Below are 12,838 nucleotides of genomic sequence, written 5' to 3' on the forward strand. Positions count from 1 at the left end.
GTCTGATGTCCAAAATGCAGATATCCTAATGTGATGCCTGAAAATCCATCTAGAGACTACATTTGGTTTAGCGGATCCTTCATCTGTCCAGTAGCTGTACTTGCTCTATTGCCTACATGAGGGAACATTTGTGAAAAATGTCCATTTGCCCTAACATTGGCTTTCTACAAAGTTGGAGCCATACTGTAGATGAAGCTCCTAGGCCTGTGTCCCCTGCCTGGTGTGATTAACCCAGTGTTGTTTAAACCTACTCTGAGGTGAGCATGTTTAGACATATGGTGTTTAAAAACACTGAAGGCTAGTGTACACTAGAAGCAGCTGCGCTGCTGTAGCATGTCTGGTGAAGATGCTCTATGCCGACGGGAGAGGTCCCCCGTTGGCACAATAAAACCACCTCTGCAAGAGGTGCTAGCAATGTTGGCTGGAGAAGTTCTCCTGCCGACATGGCATTGTTCCACACCAGTGATTAGGTTGGTGTAACTTACATCGCTCGGGGGGTGGCTTATTCACACCCCTGAGCGACATAAATTGTACTGACATAAGTGGTAGTGTGTACAAGCCCTGTCAGCCACAGGAGATGTGTCTGTTTTAGCCCTCTTGATATTGCTAACACCAATAGAGCTGCACTGGCATTACCCATGGTGTGAAATTTTCACAAAAACTCCTTAGCGTAGATGAAGCATTTGTGTGTCTTGTAGATTACCTCCGCTGAGGCCTGATCTACACTAAAGAGTTAGGTCAACCCAGCTGTGTTGTTCAGGGGTGTGAAAAATCCACCCCCCCAACAACTGACCTAACCCCCTGTGTAGACAGAGCCAGTAGGAGAACCTCTCCCGTTGGTGTAGGTAGGTCTACACTGAAGCGGTACAGCGCCACAGCTGCAGTGTTTCAAGTGTAGAAAAGCCCTCAGGCTAGGACTCTTTTTTTGATTCATAGGCAGCAATCTTACCACGTGAGCCAAAAGGCAGTTGACCCAGTAGGAGCTGTGCTAAGTTTGTCTCAGCTGGAAGCTACTCTTGGCATATATTACAATGCACTTTCAGCAAGAATTAAATTTGTGTGGGTTGGGGAATTCCAAATGGAACTGCTGTTTTTTTGGGATTCAGCCAGAAATTTATCACAAAGTTCCTTCGAGGCCAAACACTGAACATATTGTGGTAGCAGAATGTCTAAACCAGTAACCTTTCATTATTCGCTCTTTTACATTATGTTGGCATTCACTTTGAGTTTTTTCCTTTATAGAAACTGGTATGATAGATAGATAGACAGATTTATCTGTCTATGAGTCCTTCACAAACATTAATTAATTTACCCTCACAACCCTCCTGTGAGGTATGAAGACAGTATTATTCCCATCCATTCCAGTGCAAGCAGCAAACAGCACATTCCCAGAAAAGACAAATATCAGGACCTCATCCCCTTCCTGATCAATAAGATCTTTGCCATATGTGACTTTATCAGTGATGCAGACCAGATCAAGTGAGTCGTTACAGAAACCTGGCTGACTGACAGTGTTGGCTTACCTCAACTCTCCAGGATCCTCTGTCCACAACAGGGCCATATCTAGGGAGGACAAACTTCTGAGTGCAGTAGCCATTCTCTTCCCATCCAGGCTGAAAAGCAGGATTTCTCTCAAACAGGAATCCTACACTATGATGCCATAGCTATGTCATAGTAGTGCCATAGTGTAGATTCTTCCTACACCGACAGAAGAGTTTTCCATCACCGCAGGAACTCCATTTCCCCTGGTAATGGTAGCTAGGTGTACCCACAGATTGTTAGGAATTCCAAATTCAGACTTCTCTACAAACACTGAAACACGAAAGCCTTCCCAGAGGAATTGATAGAGATGCTGTCTGACATGGTGATGAAGTTCACAAAACTAATTATTATGGTAGACTTCCAACATCCACATGGATGACACCTTTGATATAATAATCCAGAATCTTCTTTCTGACTCCTCCACATTAGGCCACCCCACCCTCCATAACTACAAGTTGCCACCAGAGATACATTCCACTAGAACGATGAAACTGGCGAGCAGTAGGTGGAATCACGTTGGGGAGAGAACTTTAACAGATACAGCATCTCAGTGATGGCACTCACTCCCTCAACAGATGAGAATGACTCCTCACCACTTTCAGAACTAAATGCAAAACACATTGCTTAACACCCGTCCCCCAAACACACAAACAAACCCCCTATATTTCAGGAAGGACCAGAAGGAAGAAAATCAAGAGAGACACTTGTTGTTTTTAAACAGTTGGAAGGTGCTCGGATACTGATGAGAGCCGTATGAGTATCTAGAGAGATCTTATAAATGGAGAAGTGATGCTCAGGGAACTTTATGTCCCTTGCCCCAAGTCACAGAGGAAGTCTGTAAAGTTGGTATCAGAGTCCAAATGCAGTGCCTTAGCTACAAGACCATGCTTCCTCTAGAACAGTAATTCACAAACTTTTTACTCAGGTGACACACCAACTGCATTTTGTCTTTTTTTGGGGACTGACTGTTGCCCCTGATTCCCCCTCTCCCTTTCCCACCCCTCGCTTCCTCATCCCCAGCCCCCCGGCTCTCGCTTCCCCAGCCCTGCCCCCTCCTGCAGTCCCAGCCAGCCACTCTTTCCCTGCAGCCAGGCCGTACTCCTTGCTGACTGTCCATTTGCTGGCTCCTGCTGCTTCCTCTGGGTTGCTGCTGCCCAAGGGACGTGAGAGTGGGATCTGGAGGCACTTCCTTTGCACTGCTGCTGCCTGGATCCCACTCTCTATGTGACTGCCCAGGGGAAGTAAGAGTGCAGGTGGATGGGAGTGCCACTGGGACACATGACCTACCTAAACCCTTCCCATGGCCAACCAGTGGGTCAGGACCAACTGTGTGGGAACCACTGCTCTAGGATGTAACTCTTTAATATAAGTGTCTCAAGGTATTTCTCCTGCGGTGCCCTGCTTGGGTCAGAGCGTGAGCTATCTCAAGAAGGCACTCGATTTTTACTCTTCCCCCAAAGCCACTTACCTGAGTGACTGAAATGGGGAATCCGCATAGAAGAAAAGTTGTACATGAATGTTATGTAAATATCATGTTTTATATGTTGGACTTGTGAGATGATATAATATAAAAATGGTATATGACAATCAACACACTGATGCAGTATGTGTAGAACGTACAGCATACTGTTTATGTAGAGGAAGCATACGCTTCCAAATTAGGATGTAGAAGAAGGAGAGGTAATCCTGCATTATTGCTGCGTATATCATCAAAGCTCCCCTTACTGAAGTTCCAAATATTACTGCATGGAATTGGATAGTGTTTGGTTGAAAGCAGTTAGGATGTTAGCATTCATCAGAAGAAGAGGCAAAGTAGCAGATGACCATGGTCCCAATCCTGACCCAACTAATACCCCTTATGACATAAATTTGACTTAACTTTATTTATTTTTTAATCCATAGGTTACAGAGTGTAAGTTTGGCCCCATGTGAATAACTAGTCCATTTCATCATAGAAAATTGCCTTCCTTATCCTAGAGGATGACTGTAGAATAAGTTGTGAATGCACTGTAAGGACAACAGAACTGGGTGACCAAGTACCTTGGACTAATTCAGACCTTGTGATATGGTATATCCATATACAAATGCTGGAGAACATTGTTATGTCAAATCAAAGTTACCCCCAAAGAAAGGATAAAAAAGATAGGGTAGTGAGATTTGCAAATATTAAGAGTTCTCTATAAGAATTGGCATACAAGATTTGGGAATATAGCTGGGGTGAAGAAGGCGAATTTGCTCTTTGGATTCAGTGAGGATTATTATTTTTTTGGATGCCAATCTCACCATTCATAGCTTCTTTACCTTAGCTTGCTTAGTGGCATAATCAGCACTTCTGGAGCTGGTTATTACTGGGATGATGATTTGCAAATCATGATTAGTGGACCGTGACTTTGAAATGTTCCTTATTATCTTTTCCCTCTTCCCTCCACTTAATATTCAGCTTGCAGTTTCCTAAATATAGTAATATGATGCCATAATTTCTGGTTCACTAATGCTGCACAGTATTGCATGTCTCCGAAAAAATAGGAAATGTCTAAACAAAACCTTCTTGGCTGTGGTACATAAACCACCCTCCACAAATAGGCACCAAGTGTTTTGGAAGTTGTTACAGGGGTGATGTTATCATGAAGGTTAGAATTAGAGCTTGGCAAAAACTGAAACTTCCTGATGCCAGACTTTTGGAATCTGTATGTACATTTGTACATTTTTCACAGCTGGGGCCTCCTTTCCTCAAATGGGTTAATCCAGCACCCTGGATCTGGATACCTATAAATTTAGGTGTGTGGAATTTGAACCTACATTTGAAGCACAGACCCACCTTTAGTCTCTGCCTGCATACTACAGCTATAACTCAGGGAAACTAATGCCCACGTGGCTTAAAGCTGTTGTGTAGACATGACCTCACCATGTCCTTGTAGCCATGTTTAAAAACCTAGGATGAAATCCTGGTCCCACTGAAGTCAATGGGAGTTTTGCTAATTACTTCAGCAGGGCCAGGATTTTGTCCTGGGCTGTTCAGGATTTCAACCCAGTTACCTCCCATCTACACCAAAATTTTTAGCCATGTCTTCTATGATTGAGTTTTGTTTGTAATGTAGACAGGGAGTAAAAGAAACGAGTTTTCTGAGAACTGACTTCATGTTATAGCAACCTTAATACAGAAGATGTTTTAAGTGTATTATTATAATGAACTCTTTTTGTATCAAAGAAACCTATAAGACTATGCACAGTAATTTAGGCTGTCCAGGCACTCCTAATGAAAAGATAAATAGGCTCTAAAGGATCTATGCTCAATTAATTTTTTCATTGGAAACTTTTTCCTTTTTTCTTTCTCTTTCTTTCTTAAAACAAGTATTCAGGCCAGATAATTAAAAGGTATTCTGAATTAACTAAAGCCCTTTCCTTCACCAAATATGAACTATTTCCTTTCTGAATAAGTGCCAGTAATTTATTGCCCTTCATACTATGTGTCAATCCCTGAATGTTATTAAACTTGTCCTTTTTTTGTATTAAAATGTATCTCCTCACATGGAAGTTTTTAAATTTTACAGACGCTATCAGAAATTGCAGAAGATAATGAAGCCCTGGTAAGAACCTGATTGGATCATCGTCTTGCACACTTCTTCTTCTTTTTGCATGATTGATTCCAGGCCTTCCTGCTAATTTTATATTTAAGTACATCTGCGTTTATTGATTCAACAGCTCTTCAACCTCTATTTTCTGCTCTTTGATGTTACCTGTCAAAGATTCTTACGGTTTTTTTTTTTTTTTTTTTTTGCTTTGCTTGTGCAATGGATGCTTCTTTTCTATAACTACTAAAACTGTGGTGAGGGGGCTCTTGCTGTTTCCTACAGCAAGGCTGTTTTAATTTGAGCAAGCAACTTCCTTTTTGTTCTTTTTAAGTCTGTGGCTTGTGTGATTACTAATAGTTACTGAGTGCTTTTGCTTTTTTTGATGTTGGTGGAATAAAATTAAGATTGATAATCATTCCAGTTTGAATTTCTGGTAGTCTCAAGTAATGATAAAACCAGTGGGATTTTGATAACAGTTTAAAGGAAAACTGCAGCATAATATATGCCTTGGTTAAATGCTTATCTCAATCACATGTGTTGTCCCAATACTTCAAATGGGGCTGTTTGTGTTTAAAGTAGGGCTGTCAATTAATCACAGTTAACTCGTGTGATTAACTCAAAAAAATTAATTGTGATTAAAAAAATTAATCGCGATTAATTGCACTGTTAAACAATAGAATACCAGTTGAAATCTATTAAATATTTCGGATGTTTTTCTGCATTTTCAGATATATTGATTTCTATTACAACACAGAATACAAAGTGCACAGTGCTCACTTTATATTATTATTTTGATTACAAATATCTGCACTGTAAAAATGATAAACAAAAGAAACAATATTTTTCAGTTTACCTCATACAAGTACTGTAGTGCAATCTCTTTATCATGAAAGTGTAACTTACAAATGTAGATTTTTTTTTTGTTACATAACTGCACTCAAAAACAAAACAATGTAAAACTTTAGAGGCTACAAGTCCACTCAGTCCTACTTCTTGTTCAGCCAATTGCTAAGAGAAACAAGTTTGTTTACATTTATGGGCGATACTACTGCCTGCTTCTTATTTACGACGTCACCAGAAAGTGAGAACAGGCATTCGTATGGCACTTTTGTAGCCAGTGTTGCGAGGTATTTACATGCCAGATATGCTAAACATTCATGTGCCCCTTCATGCTTTGGCCACCATTCCAGAGGACATGCTTCCATGCTGATGATGCTCATTGAAAAAATAATGTGTTAATTAAATCTGTGACTGAACTCCTTGGGGGAGAATTGTATGTCTCCTGTTCTGTTTTACCTGCATTTCATCTTATAGCAGTCTTGGATGATGACCCAGCACATGTTTGCTTTAAGAACACTTTCACAGCAGATTTGATAAAACGCAAAGAAGATACAAATGTGAGATTTCTAAAAATAGCTACAGCACTCAACCCAAGGTTTAAGAATCTCAAGTGCCTTACAAAATCTGAGAGGGACGAGGTGTGGAGCATGCTTTCAGAAGTTTTAAAAGAGCAACACTCCGATGTGGAAACTACAGAACCCGAACCACCAAAAAAGAAAATCAACCTTCTGCTGGTGGCATCTGGCTCAGATGATGAAAATGAACATGCATCGGCCTGCACTGCTTTGGATCGTTACCAAGTAGAACCCGTCATCAGCATGGACACATGTCCTCTGGAATGGTGGTGGAAGCATGAAGGGACATATGAATCTTTAGTGCATCTGGCATGTAAATATCTTGCGACGCCGGCTACAACAATGCCATGTGAACGCCTTTTTTCGCTTTTAGGTGACATTGTAAAGAAGAAGCAGGCAGTATTATCTCCTGCAAATTGTAACCAAACTTGTTTGTCCTGAGTGATTGGCTGAACAAGAAGTAGGACTGAGTGGACTTGTAGCCTCTAAAGTTTTACATTATTTTATTTTTGAATGCAGTTATTTTTTGTACATAATTCAACATTTGTAAGTTCAACTTCCATGATAAAGAGATTGCACTACAGTACTTGTATTAGGTGAATTGAAAAATACTATTTCTTTTGTTTTTTACAGTGCAAATATTTGTAATCAAAAATAAATATTAGGTGAGCACTTTACACTTTGTATTCTGTGTTGTAATTGAAATCAATATATTTGAAAATGTAGAAAACATCCAAAAATATTTAAATAAATGGTTTAACAGCGTGATTAATCGCCATTAATTTTTTAAAATCGCGCGATTAGTCGCAATTAATTTATTAAATTGCTTGACAGCCCTAGTTTAAAGTTAAGCACGTACTTACATGCTTTGCTGAATCATGGCCATAAAAGGTATTGTAATCATTATATTGGGCTACAAAATTAAAATGTCAAATATAGTTAAACAACTAAACAAAAGTCTAATTAATCACTTAGTCATGGATATGCCACCTTGACAGTTTGGTGTAGTTTATCACACAGGAAATGTAGCTTACCATTGGAATGGATGGTAAATCATGGTGTCAAAGCTGCTGTAAAGAAACTTCTAATACATCCATGGTTAAATCATTGCTAATTAAAACATTTGAAAGAAAACAAACCATGTAACAATGTAAAGATATTATTTCTCATTCCAGTACAAAAAGCCTTGATTCTTAACATGAAAACTAGATTCTAGAATGAAACAGATGAAAAGTGAGAAGGCCTTAAAATTCCAGGAGCCACAACCGTACTGAGGCATGATGTGTCTCATGCAGGGGGATATTTGGTTCTTCTCACTTGTATATGAGTAAATGCTGCTGCTGCATTCATAAATGAGTAGATCCACTTACTGTGCCTCAGTCTATTTCCCAGCAGGATGTCTATTTTGATGACGTATTGACAAAGGTCTAAATTTTGCTCGCCACTGGGCTTCTCTGCATTCGCTTATGTGATTGTCCCAGCTTCTAAACATGTCCCTGTAGCAGGGCTAAAGCACTGCCCTGGACTTTTAACTATATTGCAGCTTGGTCTGCTGACTCGTTATATTTGTAATGTAGATGAGCTTTACTCAGCTCATTAACTTGTGGGAGTTAAGTCTTGGCTACATTGGAGAAATTCATATAGGTGTAACTGCATTGAGTTTATGACATCAGTGCAAACCTCTAATGTAGATATGCTGCACCAGTGCAAAGAGGGGCCTACACCAGTGTGGCTTACTCGGATAATTTACCTATTTAAGTCACACCAGCGTAAGCCCCACTTTATATCAGCACAGCGTATCTACACGAGCTTGCGTCGGTGTAAAATACATTGATACAGTTATCCTACATTTTTCTATTCCTATGAAGAACAGGATTTGTCTCTGTATGTCAGCTCTTAAGCACTAGAACCATTCACTGTAAGAGGGATAGATATTTCTAGGACTTGTTTTCCTAATTCATTTTTAATGTACAATATGTATAATCTTAATGAGTAAATATTTGTGTTGTTGTCTAAAGTATTCCAACTACTTGCTGCAGTTTTCATTTAGATAGCAGACTGATATGGATAGGGCCAATGGATCAGGAGTTAAAAATCCTAGAGCCCAAATGAACAAACCAAAGTTTTAAAAAGAATGAGGCCCCTTGTGTCACACACAGCCTCCCCTTCCTGTCTTCGTGACTAGTTACTTCAGAGAAGTAAAAAACTAATATTTAAAAAGGGTGAGTCATTTTTGCTTAGCAAGTAGACTTGCTATTTCAGAATGTGCCGCTACCTCATTTTGTTACCGACAGTAACTTGTACATGCCATCTTAGGAAAGGTGACACTATTAAAACTTGATCTGTTGCCCTGCAAGGTTTGTATAATAATTTTCTGCTCTGAATGAGAATATTTTTGAGAAGTGGTTTAATTTCCTGTGTCCCTTGAGTCCTATTGACTGCCTTTATTTTATTTTCAAAACCTGTTTACCAACACTTTTGAGTAAAATATTGGATTGCACTCAAATTGTTGGTCCTAGAGCAATGGGGTTAGGGCTTTTCTACACATAAAGTTATTCCTGTTGCTGAATAACTCCTGAATCCCATCCACAAAGCAGATTATACTAAACCAGAACAAGGAATTGTTAGGCTAGATCTACACAACAAAGTTTTGTTGTCCTATGTTGCTATGTTGGTCAGGGGTGTCACCTAACCGATAGCTATGCTGACAAAACCTCCAGCAGAGATCTGGCTATGCCGGGGTGGGCAAACTTTTTGGCTGAAGGGCCACATCTGGGTATGGAAATTGTATGGCGCGCCATGAATGCCACAAAATTGGGGGTTGGAGTGAGGGAGGGGTGAGGGCTGCAGCTGGGGGTGCGGGCTCTGCGGTGGGGCCAGAAATGAGGAGTTCAGGGTGCAGGAGGGGGCTCCAGGCTGAGGCAGGGGGGTGGGGGTGCGGGCTCCGGCTGGGGATGCAGGCTCTGGGATGGGGCTGGGGATGAGGGGTTGGGGGTACAGGAGAGTGCTCTGGGCTGGGACAGAGGGGTTCAGAGGGTGGGAGGGGGGGATCAGGGCTGCCCTGTCCGTAGGCACCGGCCCATGGCCAATGGGAGCTACGGGGGTGGCACTTGGGGTGGGGGCAGCCTGCGGAGCCCCCTGGCTGCCCCGGGGCGTAGGAGCCGGAGGGGGGACATGCCGCTGCTTCCAGGAGCCACGGCACATGCAGAGTGGGGCAAGCCCCTGACCCTGCTCCCCGGCGGGAGATCGAGGGCCGGATTAAAATGTCTGAAGGACCAGATGCAGCCACCGGGCTGTAGTTTGCCCACCCCTGAGCTATGCCGACAGAGGAGGGCTTCTGTCGACATAACTAAATATCACTTGTACAAGTGGTTTAGCCATGCTGGCAGTACAACTCCTTTGCTTGGTGTAAGCTGTGTCTACATTAGGAGGCTCCACTGGTATAGCTACAGCAGCAAAGCATTTGTAGTCTAGACGAGGTCTTATTCTGGAATGAGAGGGTCTACACGTTGAGTTATTCAGGAATCGCTATAGTGCTTTACATTCACACTCTTCCTTAATCTAAATTAACTTCCAAGTATAGACAAGCCCCCAGGCTATAATAGAGAGGTAAGACGCAAGCCTAGCTGCGTTACAAGTAATACTTTTTTCGAAGATGCCGGCGGATTAACGTTGGTAGAGTTATGGTTAATCCTTTGTACTGAAAGCTTGACAAGTTGGACCCAAAGTACTATTACACTGGTACTTGGTGGGCACAAAAATATGATTTGTGATAACTGCAGCATTGCTATTGCACAAATATATTGTTATATTGCAGGAGTGGCCAAACTTACTGACCCTCCAAGCCGCATACAATAATCTTCAGAAGTTGGATTCCCGCAAGGCGTGCACCAGGGCCGGCTCTAACTTTTTTGCTGCCCAAAAAGCGCCGCCTCCCCCAAGCCCCCCCCCCCCCCCCCCCCCCCCGCCGAGTGCCGCGCCGCCGGAGCCCGCCCCCCCCCCGCCGAGCGCCGCCAGAACACCCCCCCCAGCGCCGCGCCCCGTGCCGCCCCCCGCCGAGCACCGCGCCGCCAGAGCCCGCCCCCCCCAGATTGGCTGCCCCTTACCAGGTGCCACCTCAAGCATGTGCTTGGTTGCCTGGTGCCTGGAGCCGGCCCTGACGTGCACAACCTGCCCCATGGGAGGGGCCTGCCCAGGTGCAGGGCTTCTGCCCCAATGCCCATCCGTGGGGCTAAAGCCCTTAAACCCCTCCCTCCCAGTCCTTAGTCCCACCACCCCACCGCAGGTCAAAAGCCCCGAGCTTCAGTCTTGTAGGCGGAGAATGGGGGGTGTATGGGTGGCTCCCAGAGCTGCATTTTAACTGTAAAAGCCGCATGCAGCTCATGAGCCACAGAAAACGCTTGGCAACTGCCTCACACCTTATTTAGTAGTTCTCACCTGTGCAATGTGGCTGTCTGAAGGGCTATCAGTCTCGTCTGGTAGCAGTTTATGTTCACTTTGAGACTGATTACACAAGGTGCAAGTCAGCACAGAATCAGGCTCACGATCTGTACAGAGAAGACTGACACTTCCTGAGCTGCTCAGTACTTCACTGTAAGCACAAGTACTTTATACAGGGCTTGAAATTAGTACCTTTCTTCCCTTGGCTTTTGAGTCATGGATTTGCTTCCCTCCCCTGGCCTCCTCTTGAGTTACAGCAATTATTGTCCCTGCAGCCTTCCCTCCATCCCAGGTGTAGATCAACTGCCTTTCTGGTGCTGCCTTTGTGCTTCTATCCACCCCTTCTAGAATTGTCTTGAGGAGCAAGTGAATTTCCCCCAGCAGCTAAATTTGGTGAGCTGGTATCCTAGCCACTAGTGACAATTAACAGTTAATGTCCAACCCTGTCCATGTATCTTTTACCCTTACCACATATCATATGACTCGATACATCCCCACCTATGCATTATAATTATAAGCAAAAACACTTTTGAGTCACTAAGGCCTGGTCTACGCTAAACAGTTAGGTTGACCCATCTACATCGCTCAGGGCTGTGAAAAAAATGTACACCCCTGAGTGATGTAGTTAAGCCAACCTTACCCCCAGTGTAGACCGCACTATGGTGACCAAACAATTCTTCGGTCAGCTTAGCTACCACCTCCCAGGGAGGTGGATTACTTACGCCATTGGGAGAATCCCTCCCGTTAACATAGGTGGCTGCAGCTGTGATGCTGTAGTGTTTGAATTGTAGGCAAGCCCTTAGTTTAAAGAGTCATCAAAAGATCTCAGTAGCTTTCCATCACAGCATTATCATGCCTGGTGGGAATATGTTGTTCCAGTGTGTATGTATGTGAATATAGAGCTGTCTGGGGGTAAGGGGGCTAGATGTCCAATTCCCATTCATTTTAATTTATTTTAATTGGAAATCCAAATTCCTTAGACAGCTTTAACAATCTCAGACACATCATGTATACATGTGTGAAGAGTGACATATTGTAACTAGTGTTTTTGCCCAGAGTTGTTTCTCTAATGTAGACATAATAGTAACATGAGTGTGTGGAGAAAAAGGAGGGAAACATTCCTTTCATTTTCTTAGCAGGGAAAACCAAATATCTCAAATTGTTTCTTCAGTTTCATAATCATGAGAATGCAGTAAATTTTCAGGAAAGTAAAATGATTCACAGATTTTGTTCTGATATGCACAAAAAAAGTCTCAAATAATGAGATGGTTGACTGACTTTTCAGTAAGGGACCTATAGGTGCATCACATGCTGGGATTTAGGTGGCAAAGATCAAAGTTCAGAATGAATACCATCCAGTATTGCATCAACAGAGTGTTTACAGCTTGCATCAACAGAGTGGTGTAATTTTGTTGATCTCAGTCTTCATTAAAATCTCAGTGTTAGCAGGATAGGAGATTATATTTACCTGTGTCTTTGATCATTAAAGAAAACCTATATCATCCTTATTGTGATGGCATACGCTAACAGCATCTTCATCAGGAATTAACACTAGATTGTTAAATCATTTTGCAAAGGCTGAAAGGGTCTGGTTGTGCCTCATGAGATGTAAAATAGTCCTGAAAGATCTTGGTACAAATGTGTATAGAAAAAGATCCTTCTTCCTACTGATTCAATATGAATGAAACACTGGTGGGATGAGATTTTGTATTAGATGGCATATGCTATTTATTTTCTTGGATTACTGTTCTGGACAAACCTGGATTTCCATGAAGTTTCTTGCAGCCATTATACTGTCTGCCTCTCTTAATGGTCTGAGTGTGTATGTCTGTGTGAATGTATTAGTATAAAGTAATGAAACTAAGTTTA

The 12,838-nt window shown here is 42.4% G+C and overlaps 1 protein-coding gene across 1 annotated transcript in view; it reads left to right on the forward strand.

Annotated features, from left to right (window-relative positions):
* ELMO1 (engulfment and cell motility 1) overlaps positions 1-12,838 on the forward strand; it is a 476,091-nt gene that overhangs the window by 156,690 nt on the left and 306,563 nt on the right. Inside the window, exon 7 of the mRNA XM_065398227.1 lies at positions 5,094-5,129. Coding sequence (XP_065254299.1) covers positions 5,094-5,129 — 36 coding nt within the window. The remainder of the gene's footprint in view (positions 1-5,093; positions 5,130-12,838) is intronic.

This window comes from Emys orbicularis, chromosome 2 (assembly GCF_028017835.1).
Source record: "Emys orbicularis isolate rEmyOrb1 chromosome 2, rEmyOrb1.hap1, whole genome shotgun sequence".
Classification (NCBI taxonomy): Eukaryota; Metazoa; Chordata; order Testudines; family Emydidae; genus Emys; species Emys orbicularis.